Here is a 16,849-nt window from a genome sequence, read left to right as displayed (position 1 = left end):
GTGACCGCTGGACTAGGACCAGGGCTGGTGACCGCTGAACTAGGACCAGGGCTGGTGACCACTGGACTAGAACAAGGCTGGTGACCACTGAACTAGGACCAGGGCTTGTGACCGCTGGACTAGGCTGGTCTGCCTGTCTGTACAGTCACTGCATGAGCTTGTAGTAAATACACTTGATATACTTTCACATATACACACACTGTATTAACCACCATGTATTCACTCTGCAAGATCTAGTACACATATCGACAGACACACAAAACACACACAATAACATGGTCACATAGATGTAAATAAAGCACACTTACTTATGTCCCATGCATATGCATATGGTATGCCTTATGCTTTGAACACACCGACTGCGTCTTTGCGCAAAATAGTATGCAGCATCAAATCAAATCAAATCACATTTTAGTCAATGTGCGGGGGCACTGGTTAGTCGAGGTAATTGAGGTAATATGTACTTGTAGGTAGAGTTATTAAAGTGACTATGCATAGATAACATTTTACATTTTAGTCATTTAGCAGACGCTCTTATCCAGAGCGACTTACAGTTAGTGAGCGCATACATTATTGTTTTATTTTTCATACTGGCCCCCGTGGGAATCGAACCCACAACCCTGGCGTTGCAAACGCCATGCTCTACCAACTGAGCTACATCCCTGCCAGCCATTCCCTCCCCTACCCTGGACGACGCTGGGCCAATTGAGAGTAGCAGCAGCGTAAAAGAGGGGGGAGGGCAATGCAAATAGTCTGGGTAGCCATTTGATTAGATGTTCAGGTGTCTTATGGCTTGGGGGTAGAAGCTGTTTAGAAGCCTCTTGGACATAGACTTGGCGCTCCGGTACCGCTTGCTGTGTGGTAGCAGAGAGAACAGTCTATGACTAGGGTGGCTAGAGTCTCTGACACCGCCTGGTATAGAGGTACTGGATGGCAGGAAGCTTGGCCCCAGTGATGTACTGGGCCATACGCACTACCCTCTGTAGTGCCTTGCGGTCGGAGGCCGAGCAGTTGCCATACCAGGCAGTGATGCAACCAGTCAGGATGCTCTCGATGGTGCAGCTGTAGAACCTTTTGAGGATCTGAGGACCCATGCCAAATCTTTTCAGTCTCCTTAGGGGGAATAGGTTTTGTCGTGCCATCTTCACGACTGTCTTGGTGTGTTTGGACCATGATAGTTTGTTGGTGATGTGGACACCAAGGAACTTGAAGCTCTCAACCTGCTCCACTACATCCGTGTCGATGAGAATGGGGGCGTGCTCGGTCCTCTTCTTTTTCCTGTAGTCCACAATCATCTCCATTGTCTTGATCACGTTGAGGGAGAGGTTGTTGTCCTGGCACCACACGGCCAGGTCTCTGATCTCCTCCCTATAGGCTGTCTCGTCGTTGTCGGTGATCAGGCCTACCACTGTTGTGTCATCGGCAAACTTAATTATGGTGTTGGAGTCGTGCCTGGCCATGCAGTCATGAGTGAACAGGGAGTACAGGAGGTGACTGAGCACGCACCGCTGAGGGGCCCCCGTGTTGAGGATCAGCGTGGCAGATGTGTTGTTACCTACCCTTACCACCTGGGAGCGGCCTGTCAGGAAGTCCAGGATCCAGTTGCAGAGGGAGGTGTTTAGACCCAGGGTCCTAAGCTTCGTGATGAGCTTTGAGGGCACTATGGTGTTGAACACTGAGCTGTAGTCAATGAATAGCATTCTCACATAGGTGTTTTTTTTGTCCAGGTGTGAAAGGGCAGTGTGGAGCGCAATAGAGATTGCATCATCTGTGGATCTGTTGGGGCGGTATGCAAATTGGAGTGGGTCTAGGGTTTCTGGGATAATGGTGTTGATGTGAGCCATGACCAGCCTTTCAAAGCACTTCATGGCTACAAATGTGAGTGCTATGGGTCGGTAGTCATTTAGGCAGGTTACCTTAGTGTTCTTGGGCACAGGGACTATGGTGGTCTGCTTGAAACATGTTGGTATTACAGACTCAGACAGGGAGAGGTTGAAAATGTCAGTGAAGACACTTGCCAGTTGGTCAGCGCATGCTCGCAGTACACGTCCTGGTAATCCGTCTGGCCCTGCGGCCTTGTGAATGTTGACCTGTTTAAAGGTCTTACTCACATCGGCTACGGAGAGCGTGATCACACATTCGTCTGGAACAGCTGATGCTCTCATGCATGTTTCAGTGTTACTTGCCTCGACGTGAGCATAGAAGTAATTTAGCTCGTCTGGTAGGCTTGTGTCACTGGGCAGCTCGCGGCTGTGCTTCCCTTTGTAGTCTGTAATAGTTTGCAAGCCCTGCCACATCCGACAAGCGTCGGAGCCGGTGTAGTACGATTCGACCTTAGTCCTGTATTGACGCTTTGCCTGTTTGATGGTTCGTCGGAGGGCATAGCGGGATTTCTTATAAGCGTCCGTGTTATAGTCCCGCTCCTTGAAAGCGGCAGCTCTACCCTTTAGCTCAGTGCGGATGTTGCCTGTAATCCATGGCTTCTGGTTGGGGTATGTACGTACAGTCACTGTGGGGAAGCCAGTGACTGATGTGGTGTACTCAATGCCATCGGAAGAATCCCGGAACATATTCCAGTCTGTGCTAGCAAAACAGTCCTGTAGCTTAGCATCTGCTTCATCTGACCACTTTTTTTTTTACCGAGTCACTGGTGCTTCCTGCTTTAGTTTTTGCTTGTAAGCAGGAATCAGGAGGATAGAATTATGGTCAGATTTGCCAAATGGAGGGAGAGGGAGAGCTTTGTACGCATCTCTGTGTGTGGAGTAAAGGTGGTCTAGTGTTTTTTTCCCTGTGGTTGCACATTTAACATGCTGGTAGAAATGAGGTAAAACGGATTTAAGTTTCCCTGCATTAAAGTCCCCGGCCACTAGGAGCGCCTCCACCTCTGGATGAGCGTTTTCCTGTTTGCGTATGGCCGTATACAGTTCATTGAGTGCAGTCTTAGTGCCAGCATCGGTTTGTGGTGGTAAATAGACAGCTATGAAGAATATAGATGATAACTCTCTTGGTAGATAGTGTGGTCTACAGCTTATCATGAGATACTCTACCTCAGGCGAGCAAAACCTCAAGACTTCCTTAGATATCGTGCACCAGCTGTTGTTTACAAATATACATAGACCACCAACCCTTGTATTACCAGAGGCTGCTGTTCTACCCTGCCGATACAGTGTATAACCCGCCAGCTGTATGTTATTCATGTCGTCGTTCAGCCACGACTCTGTGAAACATAAGATATTACAGTGTTTAATGTCCCGTTGGTAGGATATTCGTGCCTGTAGTTCGTCCACTTTATTATCAAGCGATTGTAAATTGGCCAATAGTATCGATGGCAAAGGCAGATTAGCCACTCGTCGCCGGCTCCTTACCAAGCACCCCGATCTCCTTCCGCGATATCTCCTTTTCTTTCTACTGCGAATGACGGGGATGAGGGCCCTGTCGGGTGTCTGGAGCAAATCCCTCTCGTTCGACTCATTAAATACAAATTATTAGTCCAGTTCAAGGTGAGTAATCGCTGTTCTGAAGTCCAGAAGCTCTTTTCGGTCATAAGACGGTAGCAGCAACATTATGTACAAAATAAGTTACAAACAATGCGAAAAAACATACAAAATAGCATGGTTGGTTAAGAGTCCATAAAACGGCAGCCATCCCCTCCGGCGCCATCTTGCTCATGTGCGCAACAAAAGTTCAAAATTCACCTCCTGCTACCATTTCTGTCGACCTGTTTACGCATACAGTTTGACACATACGTTCGATAAATCCAACGTATGCACCACACAGAACGCACTGCAACTGCCTCTGCAACGCAATGCTGCAAGGCAAACGCAGCGTTCCATTGGAAATGAATGTACTTCTGGTGTACCAAAACGCAAGGACGCAGTCGTTGTGTTCGAAGCGTTAAGCATGCACAAAGATGCATGCATGTGTTTGGGTTGAGTGTTGGGTTGGGGGAGAGTGAGTGAGAGGGTGAGCGGGCGTGTAGTTAACTGCATGTTGGGCCATTGCATGTGTAAATGCATTGCCACTGTAATAGTGGGTACTACTGTGTTTTTAGCTTTGTGTGAATGTGTGTATGGGAGTGTGTGTATGGGAGTGTGTGTGTGTGGGAGTGTGTGTATGGGAGTGTAAGTGTGTGTGTGCATGCGTAAACAGTCCAGTATATGTGATTAGGTATAAATGTATTATGCAGTCTCCGGTCTCACCTGTAGGATTATCAGTGTATGGATTAGCAGGTATGGGAAGTTGCAGAGCAGACACTGAGAGGATTACTACCCCCGCTTGTCCTGTAGGAAAGAGGCTTTCACTCCCCTACTCATTGCTCACTCCATCGCCTTGGTAACTGGACCCACTGGCCGCCCCAGCAGACCTGCAGGTCAACCTTGACCAGGAAGTAAACGACCTGGCTAGAGGTCACCTTAGCAACAGGGACAGCCATGGCACCTCGTAGGGATCAGACGGTCAGACGGCGCTCCTCCGTAGGTAATGCTTTCCTTACCTCATAATGGGAGGGGCTAAGAATCAACACGGGGAGACAGGGGGGCCGATTCACCAAGAAGTGTTCAGAGGGTGGGATCTTGAAGTGGGCTGTCTGAGTTTGTAGTTTGCATGTTTTTAGACTGACTTTGTATGCCTGTTGTACAGATTGTTTTTCTTGTTTTGGTTTGTGGTTTTGACTGAGCATCGCTATCCGACTGTCACATTAAATCGGTGGACATCACAATAGCGATGTCTAATACACAAAGCTGAGTGCCAGACTAATTGCTGGTGTATAATAGGCGCTGAGGGAGCCGCAGTTATAGTCTGACATCTGAGTTGTCTGCTGAGAGGTGGCAGGCCGCGCCACAGAGGCAGGGTGTCTGCTGAGAGGTGGCAGGCCGCGCCACAGAGGCAGGGTGTCTGCTGAGAGGTGGCAGGCCGCGCCACAGAGGCAGGGTGTCTGCTGAGAGGTGGCAGGCCGCGCCACAGAGGCAGGGTGTCTGCTGAGAGGTGGCAGGCCGCGCCACAGAGGCAGGGTGTCTGCTGAGAGGTGGCAGGCCGCGCCACAGAGGCAGGGTGTCTGCTGAGAGGTGGCAGGCCGCGCCACAGAGGCAGGGTGTCTGCTGAGAGGTGGCAGGCCGCGCCACAGAGGCAGGGTGTCTGCTGAGAGGTGGCAGGCCGCGCCACAGAGGCAGGGTGTCTGCTGAGAGGTGGCAGGCCGCGCCACAGAGGCAGGGTGTCTGCTGAGAGGTGGCAGGCCGCGCCACAGAGGCAGGGTGTCTGCTGAGAGGTGGCAGGCCGCGCCACAGAGGCAGGGTGTCTGCTGAGAGGTGGCAGGCCGCGCCACAGAGGCAGGGTGTCTGCTGAGAGGTGGCAGGCCGCGCCACAGAGGCAGGGTGTCTGCTGAGAGGTGGCAGGCCGCGCCACAGAGGCAGGGTGTCTGCTGAGAGGTGGCAGGCCGCGCCACAGAGGCAGGGTGTCTGCTGAGAGGTGGCAGGCCGCGCCACAGAGGCAGGGTGTCTGCTGAGAGGTGGCAGGCCGCACCACAGAGGCAGGGTGTCTGCTGAGAGGTGGCAGGCCGCGCCACAGAGGCAGGGTGTCTGCTGAGAGGTGGCAGGCCGCACCACAGAGGCAGGGTGTCTGCTGAGAGGTGGCAGGCCGCGCCACAGAGGCACCAACCATACAGGAGAAAGAGAGGATGAATTATGCAGCCTCCCTCAAACCATTATTCAGAACAGCGCCTTGCTTTATAGCCATAAAAAGCTGGCACAGGACCAGGGAACACAGGACCAGGGAACACAGGGCCAGGGACCACAGGACCAGGGAACACAGGACTAGGGAACACAGGACCAGGTAAAAGGTGGCAGAACAGAGGGGTACAGTATAGTACAGCCTAGCTGTGTCTGACTGAGCTATTTATGTGTTTCTGGGATGATAAGACATGACTTTATCTGCCCAGGTATGACTTTATTTATTGTTGATTGCATGTGTGGGTATATCAAGATGAGAAAAGTTTTACCGGTCTTGCGGGCCTGATATGATTTGTTTTGAGTTCAGGCTGTATAGGGGCTCTGGTCTGTTTCACCAGCCCAGGGCCAGGTTAGTATGCTGTATAGGGGCTCTGGTCTGTTTCACCAGCCGAGGGCCAGGTTAGTATGCTGTATAGGGGCTCTGGTATGTTTCACCTGCCCAGGGCCAGGATAGTATGCTGTATAGGGGCTCTGGTCTGTTTCACCAGCCCAGGGCCAGGTTAGTATGCTGTATAGGGGCTCTGGTCTGTTTCACCAGCCCAGGGCCAGGTTAGTATGCTGTATAGGGGCTCTGGTCTGTTTCACCTGCCCAGGGCCAGGTTAGTATGCTGTATAGGGGCTCTGGTCTGTTTCACCAGCCCAGGGCCAGGTTAGTATGCTGTATAGGGGCTCTGGTCTGTTTCACCTGCCCAGAGCCAGGTTAGTATGCTGTATAGGGGCTCTGGTCTGTTTCACCTGCCCAGGGCCAGGTTAGTATGCTGTATAGGGGCTCTGGTCTGTTTCACCTGCCCAGGGCCAGGTTAGTATGCTGTATAGGGGCTCTGGTCTGTTTCACCAGCCCAGGGCCAGGTTAGTATGCTGTATATGGGCTCTGGTCTGTTTCACCAGCCCAGGGCCAGGTTAGTATGCTGTATAGGGGCTCTGGTCTGTTTCACCAGCCCAGGGCCAGGTTAGTATGCTGTATATGGGCTCTGGTCTGTTTCACCTGCCCAGGGCCAGGTTAGTATGCTGTATATAGGCTCTGGTCGTAGTAGCTGTATAGCGTGACTGACTGAGCCCATGGAGGGGTTAGCTGCTGAGTCAACCGCGGCGCATCAGTAATGAGCTGCGGAGGTGTCGGTGCTTCTGCTTGTGATCCATCAGGGAGGAGGAACACAGAGCATTTGATCCATCAGGGAGGAGGAACACAGAGCTATTGATCTGCTCAGGGAGGAGGAACACAGAGCTATTGATCTGCTCAGGGAGGAGGAACACAGAGCTATTGATCTGCTCAGGGAGGAGGAACACAGAGCCATTGATCCATCAGGGAGGAGGAACACAGAGCCATTGATCTGCTCAAGGAGGAGGAACACAGAGCCATTGATCTGCTCAGGGAGGAGGAACACAGAGCCATTGATCTGCTCAGGGAGGAGGAACACAGAGCCATTGATCCATCAGGGAGGAGGAACACAGAGCCATTGATCCGTCAGGGAGGAGGAACACAGAGCCATTGATCTGCTCAGGGAGGAGGAACACAGAGCCATTGATCTGCTCAGGGAGGAGGAACACAGAGCCATTGATCCATCAGGGAGGAGGAACACAGAGCCATTGATCCATCAGGGAGGAGGAACACAGAGCTATTGATCTGCTCAGGGAGGAGGAACACAGAGCTATTGATCTGCTCAGGGAGGAGGAACACAGAGCCATTGATCTGCTCAGGGAGGAGGAACACAGAGCCATTGATCTGCTCAGGGAGGAGGAACACAGAGCCATTGATCTTCTCAGGGAGGAACACAGAGCCATTGATCTGCTCAGGGAGAAGGAACACAGAGCCATTGATCTGCTCAGGGAGGAGAAACACAGAGCCATTGATCTTCTCAGGGAGGAACACAGAGCCATTGATCTGCTCAGGGAGAAGGAACACAGAGCCATTGATCTGCTCAGGGAGGAGAAACACAGAGCCATTGATCTTCTCAGGGAGGAACACAGAGCCATTGATCTGCTCAGGGAGGAGGAACACAGAGCCATTGATCTGCTCAGGGAGGAGAAACACAGAGCCATTGATCTTCTCAGGGAGGAACACAGAGCCATTGATCTGCTCAGGGAGAAGGAACACAGAGCCATTGATCTGCTCAGGGAGGAGGAACACAGAGCTATTGATCCATCAGGGATAAATCAGAGCTGGAACAGGCTGCTGAGATGGCCAATATCGAACTGCTAGGAATGAAAGGTAGAGTGGAGAAGAGAGGAGAGGGAGAGAGAGTGGGAAGAGAGAGGTAGAGTGCAGGTATACAGTAAAGTCAAAGAGAGGGGGATGAATTTTTTTTGGGTCGCAGTAGCATATATACGTGACGCTTGGCATTCAGGCCAGGTGTGTGCCTTTCCAAATCATGTCCAATCAATTGAATTTACAACAGGTGGACTCCATTCAAGTTGTAGAAACATCTCAAGGATGATCAATGGGAACAGGATGCACCTGAGCTCAATTTCGAGTCTCAAAGTAAAGGGTCTGATGTAAAAAAAATATATAAAAACCTGTTTTCGCTTTGTCATTATGTGGTATTGTGTGTAGATTGATGAGGAAAACATTTAATTTAATCAATTTTAGAATAAGGCTGTAATGTAACAAAAGGTGGAAAAAGTCAAGGGGTCTGAATACTTTCCGAATGCACTGTGTGTATATATATATATATATATATATATACACTGCTCAAAAAAATAAAGGGAACACTTAAACAACACAATGTAACTCCAAGTCAATCACACTTCTGTGAAATCAAACTGTCCACTTAGGAAGCAACACTGATTGACAATAAATTTCACATGCTGTTGTGCAAATGGAATAGACAACAGGTGGAAATTATAGGCAATTAGCAAGACACCCCCAATAAAGAAGTGGTTCTGCAGGTGGTGACCACAGACCACTTCTCAGTTCCTATGCTTCCTGGCTGATGTTTTGGTCACTTTTAAATGCTGGCGGTGCTTTCACTCTAGTGGTAGCATGAGACGGAGTCTACAACCCACACAAGTGGCTCAGGTAGTGCAGCTCATCCAGGATGGCACATCAATGCGAGCTGTGGCAAGAAGGTTTGCTGTGTCTGTCAGCGTAGTGTCCAGACCAAGACAATGCTAGACCTCATGTGGCTGGAGTGTGTCAGCAGTTCCTGCAAGAGGAAGGCATTGATGCTATGGACTGGCCCGCCCGTTCCCCAGACCTGAATCCAATTGAGCACATCTGGGACATCATGTCTCGCTCCATCCACCAACGCCACGTTGCACCACAGACTGTCCAGGAGTTGGCGGATGCTTTAGTCCAGGTCTGGGAGGAGATCCCTCAGGAGACCATCCGCCACCTCATCAGGAGCATGCCCAGGCGTTGTAGTGAGGTCATACAGGCACGTGGAGGCCACACACACTACTGAGCCTCATTTTGACTTGTTTTAAGGACATTACATCAAAGTTGGATCAGCCTGTAGTGTGGTTTTCCACTTTAATTTTGAGGGTGACTCCAAATCCAGACCTCCATGGGTTGATAAATTTGATTTCCATTGATAATTTTTGTGTGATTTTGTTGTCAACACATTCAACTATGTAAAGAAAAAAGTATTTAATAAGATGATTTCATTCATTCAGAACTAGGATGTGTTGTTTAAGTGTTCCCTTTATTTTGTTTAGCAGTGTATATATATATATACAGCCTATATTTATTTATTTATTTATTTTTATGGCACACCTGTCTTATTCGCGCCCATCTCAGTGAACTAATCCATTGCGGCGGCCGTGGGGATGGCACAGTCCAAGAATAAGGGGAGTGTGGTTGCACAATGCACGTCTCTCTCCAGAATGCGCTCTCTACCGCCAATTTGTGCACATTCATTGATTCATAACTTCATTGTTTGAATTGTTTGTGTTTGATTGTTAGTCTATCAATTCCCCATTACATATATCACCAGTAGTACATGTACCATTAATTCCTATAATTTCTAATCTACAATGTTTGTTTGGTTGGTTATGGTAATGTCTGTTAATACATTCAATATAATATTATTCCAGTCTTTTACGTTCTCATTGTCGGAGTGGATACATTGTTTGCAGAGCGTACAACCAATGCTACACCTGTAAGATGTACGTTTTGGTTTATTTCATTCCATTTACGAGTTTTGTCAGTTTAGTCATTGACTTTTGTTTGGAGCGCTCCTGTCAATGTTGAGTAAGGATGCGCACCTGATTACAAATAGAAGTAGGCCTATAGGCTACCTGGCCTGCGTGCAAATATAGCCATATAAATGTGCCCATTTGGGGATCTGATAGTATTTCTGATTGGCTTAACGCACCACCATTAATGAGCTGTGGAGCTTCTCAAAGTAGTGTTTTCTTCACCTCAAACAGCAAGCAAACAAAGTCTGTTTTTACATCCATTGAGAATGACAATAGTTCCTCAATGTATTTGAAAAATCTTTCCAGCTCTCTCCCTTTTGATAACCACTCAGCGTGAAAAGGGAAAAATGTCATGCTCTGATCCATTGGAAACATCATAAAATAGGATTACTTCTTATCCCTTGTGCAAATAGCATACAGCTGTGTCTGTCCCGAGCAAGTTGATAGTTGATATAATGTTTCAAGTTAGTTGCAGACAGGCCATGCATAGCCAATGTGATTTATAGGATATTTATTTTTATCAGGATATTTTCTACCTGCAGGCTGCAATCTTTTTATTTGTTGGCTTTATAGGCAAATTTTACATACAGTAGTTGGCAATGGCAATAGAAGTTACTTTTTAGGTTTGTGTCATTTTCATTTAGATTTGGATAGAATTTTGATTAACCACATGACAATGATTTTGAGATACGAAGATGTTATTATAAATTAAATGAAACTGTTCCACGAAAATGTGCATATGAAAGCCATAACTGGCACACAGTTCGGTAGAAATGGTAAGATAAATTGGCATTCCACATGAGAAAGTTTGCTGACTCGTGGTGTAACCTATTACAGGCATCTGTAGGAGAGTAATGAAAGCCAGTAGGACCGGGAGGAGGATGGTCAGGACAGGTTAAGGTTTTTTCTTCTGGTTATCTTGATCCCTCTTGAGTCATGTGTGTCTTATTTCATCAAACAGAGCGCTTATTAAAGCATCAGACAAGCTCAATGCATACATAGTTGATTTTATTAAACAGATAGGGTGTGTCTATATATGGAAAAATACATGTTAACATTTTTCAACCAATCGACTGGTCGAAAGAACAGACAACTTTCACTCGACCAATACTTATTTTAGTCGGGGACAGCCCTAATCATAATGTAACCAGTCCTGTAGCTGTCTTATTCCGTTTTCACTCCATTGTCTTTCACCTTGGCGCATCCTCAGCTAAAAATGTACACTCCTACGTGATCACAACCTCCTCTCCTCCTCTCTCTCCCCAATGAGCTGTGAGATAGATGATTTATTGGCCTGTTGGTTACTGGGTAATAACCCACTAAGAGAGGAGACACAGGGTGCGCTCCTCTGCTCAGGTGTTGCTGACACATGCCAGATCTTAAAACGCCTGGATAGGTATTTTACGTATCAGCTAACCACATCATATGCGATGGCACAGGTGATGACGTGGCACGCAACCATTGGTTGGTGCATGCAACTTCTGAGCAGGGGAATGTGACCACAGTGATCAGTTTTCTCAGATGACCTTTGACCCCTTCTGTCTCCTTGAACTGTCCCCAGACGACCAGGAGGTTCCCTGCATGAATCTTTATGAGGGGTTGGAAAATCTGGCCCTGGATGTCCACTATGTGTGCAGGATTTTGTTCCAGACCAGCTCTAGCACCTAATTCAACGTATCCTAAAAGGTGCTGCATGGTCAATCTGACATCTGCATTGGCCGTGAAGCATTTACGGTGATATGGCCTCTGCAGAAGTCAGGGCATTCATACGTATTGCACTTCACGGTGCAGCGTAGAGCTGTTGAGCAGAGCTGTTGTGAAGGAAGTTGTCAAGGAAGTAAGTTTGTGTTTATACAGGACCTCCCGCCCCCACCTACCGTCAACCAATCATGTCAATGCGGAGCTCTACGGAGCCCTCCGCATTGTTACAACATTTGGGAGGCGCAAGGCGATGTGGTACGGAGCTCAATTTGGCCTCTGCAAGCCTCCGGAGGCTCCACAATTGCGTCACACCCTCCATACGGAGCCTCCGACCACATCTACTGATCAAGGATAAATTGGCTTTAAGCCTGCACATACTGTGGCACCTGTATGTGGTTCTAATGTCCCTTCCTGCACGCTGGATGCTTACCTGATCTGCCTGACAAGACCTTACTGTTATCTCCACTACTCTGTCCCCATTCCAGTGGAAAACAGGATGTGCATGAATAGTGATGCTATCAGGGGCTTTAATGAACAGCTGTTCTGCTTTCAACCGGGCCATTTCAGCCTAGTCATTTGACAGAGGCTATATACAGAAATAACTTCGTAATGTTATTAGATTGAAATATATGGTTGTAGAACTCAGGGGCCAAGGTTCTGTCCATGTTGGCTGTGGCCCATTGATAGGCCTCTCTGGGGAAACCAACACCCTATTCTGACTGATTCAATACAGAGGGACATCGACCCTCCAAAGCTCTGCTGGCTCTTATTCTTTTTCTGAATTATTGATGGAATAATGATGGATGTTTTCAATTTCAGCCCCACAATGCGATCCAGACAGGGCCCAATCTTGTAAGAATTGATTGCTAATTGTATTGCTGGTGAAGTTTGGAGTAGAACCTGAAGTGAGTTAGAAATTGAGCTGCAGTAGAGCCAATATTGCAGTTTGTGCCTATGATTTCATATAGCCTTCTCTGAATAGTGAATGTAGTGACTGAATCTCATAAGGCCCCAGAAAACAGTGTGGGAAACTGAGGAACGTGATCTCTTGATGGATGACGCGTCCCCTTACAAGCGTAATATAAACTGGTAAAACGAGCCTGCAAAAAAGTGTCAGACAGCAGACACTATACCAGCCTCGTTCATGGGGCTACTGTCCCTTTAAATCCGAAGCCCTCAGCCCGCCCTTAGATGTGAACACCCGTAGTCAAGGCTCCACCGGAGACTGGGGTCGTTGTCTGGTGTAGGAGCATCATCTAACCTTGTTGCAGGGAGACAATTATTAAGAGCCACGCCGAGAAAAAGCCTTTTCTAGACCATTAGAGTCGGCCCGATGAAACGGAGGCGGTGGAGGTCTGTGGGCTTGGGATATTCTCACAACCAGGAGTCGGGAGCTTACCCGACAGCGAGGCCGAGGGAAAGGAGACGAGTGACTGGCGTGCTCCATCTGTTCTCGCCGGGGCTCGTTGTGTCAGCTGGGTAAACTATTCCGTCACGTCCAGACCTGCTTGCCTTTCTCTCCCACCTCCATTATTTAGCGCAGCCCGATGATGGAAAATGTTCCTCCGACTCTCAGTGTGTGTGCAAGTCGTGCTGATCGCAGCTTCGCCTTGATTTTAAACGAGGAAACTACAAAAGAGGGGGGACCCAGTAGGGAAGCAGTGCAGCGTCGGATCAGGTTCTCTTGGGTGATAATGCAGGTGCTCTGTGCGCACATAGGACGATGTAACAAGTCCCCCTGGTGTTAGATAAACAAATACACAAGGTTTCCGCAACGATAAAAGGAGTCAAACCCACGTTGTTTGTTTGACCATTGTGCATCCCTCAGCACATTCTATACAGGGGGTCCCGTGGGCGTTGAGCGGCTTGTGTGTGTATTGGTGATGGAGCAATAGCATCGAGCGAGGCGAGAACGCACTGAAAGAAGAGGGGCTGTTTGGAATGGGGAGGGGGGGGACGGGACGTCATTGACATCGACCGCCACTCCGCCAGCTTACATCAGCATACAGTTAGCCCTACCTACCCGTTGTTTCTGCCCTCCACTTTTTAACTGTAAACCACGTCTCTTATGTCTCTGTCTCCCACACACACTTACTCACCTTCACCTTTCTCCCATCAATCGAACGGTGCAGGACCCTCTTGCTCATCTGCCGGCTACCGCAAGGCAGATGATGAGATGTCCGGGACTACTTCTCAGGCGGATCCAATAGATGCCACGGCGCGGACGATTCTGCTCAACCAACCTCAGAACACTAAATTCTGTGATAACCATGTCAGGTAAGATTTCATCTGGCTACAGCATCATTATCATCAAGTCCCTGAATAGAGACTTCAATTGTCTTTCCAGACGTATTGTGATATTATGATTGCCTACAATATAGTTTGTTTATTGTTTTAGGAATTTGTTTTCTTATTTTCATTTTGTTTTTGTTAAATAGTTTTTGAGATACATTTACATTACATTTACGTCATTTAGCAGACGCTCTTATCCAGAGCGACTTACAAATTGGTGCATTCACCTTATAGCCAGTGGGATAACCACTTTACAATTTTTTTATTATATATTTTTTTAAATTATTGATAGGCTATAGGAGATAATGGGCCATTTATGGAACAGTAAATTATCATCAATTATGTATTCAATGACATCCAATGACTGGAGAAAGGCATCAAAGGGTTGTTGTTTTAAGACTCCCCTGTTAGTGAGTCTGGGGAAAGTGCTTGACATGAACATTTAGGCTACTGTCATGTGAACAATATTAGCATTTTTCGCACATCATATCAAAACATCTATAAATGACTTTGTTGAACTTCACAATCAATTTTAGATACTTTCGGTTGATTTGGACATGATGCGCAAAAAATGCTAATACTGGTCCCATGACTTGAATGGGATTTGTGCTACAAATGCTAAAATGTTAGCATATGGAAACAGTGTCAGGGAAACTAAACCAAAGCATTAATTGCTGTCATACCTTGTCCATAGACTGCTTACAGGTTAAGGAAACCAATGTGTCATTTTGTAATTTGGGGGAACTATCTCTTTAATCAATAATGACTCCAGTATTTTTTAAGCAGGCACTGAAAGAAAAGTAACTACAGAGAGTTAATAGAACTGCTTCAGGTAGTAATGGTAGACATTAAGTAGCCTAGCTTGAAATTAAATAGAATAGAACAGTTTCCAAAGTTTGAAGGGAATTTGTTTTGCTCAGGAAAAATATCCCCAAATCTAACAAGATCTACTGTATGATCCCAGTGTGGTCACTGGTCATGTTACTCTGTGCTGTCCTGACCAGATGAAGCAAACAACCTTCTCATACTACATTTTAAAATGGATACTCATTCCGAAATGCCAAAAGCCTAGTTGGAGACAGAGTTTTGGCTTCAATTAAACACAATACATTTGTATTGTAGGCCTACTTTCAATTTGGTAGACTGGGAAACAGCAGGGTTGGGGTCAATTCCATTTAAATTCCAGTAAATTCAGGAAGTACACTGAAATTACAATTACAATTATCTTCAATGCTTTTTAATGAGGAAAAATTGGAATTAGAATTTGGGTTACTTTCTGAATTGACTGGAATTGAAATGTAATTGTTCCCAACCCTGGAAAGCAGGGGATCTAGCCTAAACAAATCCAGTCTCTAAAGCGACAACATTCACAACCAGTTGGTGAATGTTTTGGTGTGTGGCTACTGGCTATCTCTCATGGGCAGGGTTATGGGTAGGGCCCAAATGGAATCTCCATCTGTGGGGAATCTCTTTTACAAACACTCCCCCAGCTGTCGGCTGCATATTCGATGGTGACGACGACACTGGAGCTATAAATGTGAAGTCGTATATCCTTGCAGACCAGTAGTATTGTGGTTTGGTTCAACTTCACACCACCAGGGTACCAATGGATTGTTTACATTTGTTATTACCCCTCAACGTATTTATGTTGGCTTGAGGAGATAGTGTTGAGTTCAGTGGTGTGCAGCAATGTCAGAATGTTCAGATAGAAATACAAATAGAATAGTTATGCTTCTCTTATGTAGAATAGGACATCATGTTTGCTCTATATGCCCTACAATTCCCCTCTATCTGGAACATTTAGGAGGCTATGCTCTCCTGAACATTACCCTGGCGCCTATAGAATCCATCAGGTCCTAGTTACGTGCGTCGAAGCCTGTCGTCAGTCGGCAAATACACCTCATCGATCTGTCTTTACTGTCAGGAGATTACATTCTGCTCTGATAGGGGCCAATTTCAGGTCCGTTAATGAGATTAAGGTGGGCCTTCGTCAAATTGTCTTATTGGATCACCAGGCCTTTTCTTGGCCAGTGATTGGACAGTCTGGCTCTGGAGACATGCCATGTGTATGTCTGTGCTTTGTGTTTTATGGCTTCACTGCTCCTATTGATTAATCTGAGATTAAGTTCCTATAGCTCTGATCCCCTCTCCTCTTCTATGTTCCTCTTCCACCACTTCTTCTCTGCCTTCACTACATGTTTTATTCACAGCCCTGTGTCCCTGTGTCCCTGTATCCCTGTATCCCTGTGTCCCTGTGTCCCTGTGTCTCTGTGGTCCTGTGTCCCTGTCTCTGTGTCCCTGTCTCTGTGTCTCTGTGTCCCTGTGTCTCTGTGTCCCTGTGTCCCTGTGTCTCTGTGTCCCTGTGTCCCTGTGTCCTGTGTCCCTGTGTCCCTGTCTCTGTGTCCCTGTGTCTCTGTGTCCCTGTGTCCCTGTGTCTCTGTGTCTCTGTGTCCTGTGTCCCTGTCTCTGTGTCCCTGTCTCTGTGTCCCTGTGTCTCTGTGTCCCTGTGTCCCTGTGTCTCTGTGTCCCTGTGTCTATCTGTCTATGTGTCTCTGTGTCCCTGTGTCTCTGTGTCCCTGTGTCCCTGTCTCTGTGTCCCTGTCTCTGTGTCCCTGTGTCTCTGTGTCCCTGTGTCTCTGTGTCTCTGTGTCTCTGTGTCCCTGTGTCCCTGTGTCTCTGTGTCCCTGTGTCCCTGTGTCTCTGTGTCCCTGTGTCTCTGTGTCCCTGTGTCCCTGTGTCTCTGTGTCCCTGTGTCCCTGTGTCTCTGTGTCCCTGTGTCTCTGTGTCCCTGTGTCCCTGTGTCTCTGTGTCCCTGTGTCCCTGTGTCTCTGTGACCCTGTGCATGAGTGAAAATCTCCTACACCTGTCAATCAGTCGCCACAGCAACACAACCACCATTAACAAATACTTGATGTAGATGGTGTCCCTAGGCACAGCTCTAGAATCAGCTTAAACTCGGCAGTTTCCTAACCTTAACCATTAGGGAAGAAATGTAA

At 47.5% G+C, this 16,849-nt stretch overlaps 1 protein-coding gene across 3 annotated transcripts in view; it reads left to right on the top strand.

The window, feature by feature from the left end:
* Positions 1 to 16,849, top strand: part of LOC121569264 (phospholipid-transporting ATPase IB) — a 115,077-nt gene that overhangs the window by 6,496 nt on the left and 91,732 nt on the right. For 2 of the 3 annotated variants that reach the window (XM_041880070.2, XM_041880069.2), the window contains exon 2: positions 13,694 to 13,838. In XM_041880070.2, coding sequence (XP_041736004.1) covers positions 13,694 to 13,838 — 145 coding nt within the window. Of the gene's footprint in view, positions 1 to 12,620; positions 13,041 to 13,693; positions 13,839 to 16,849 lie in introns of those variants that run through there. The other variant, XM_041880071.2, reaches the window with a different exon arrangement.

The sequence above is a fragment of the Coregonus clupeaformis genome, chromosome 7 (genome assembly GCF_020615455.1).
Source record: "Coregonus clupeaformis isolate EN_2021a chromosome 7, ASM2061545v1, whole genome shotgun sequence".
NCBI lineage: Eukaryota > Metazoa > Chordata > Actinopteri > Salmoniformes > Salmonidae > Coregonus > Coregonus clupeaformis.
The sequence above is the reverse complement of the archived record's forward strand: the minus strand, read 5'-3'. Positions and strand labels throughout refer to the sequence as shown.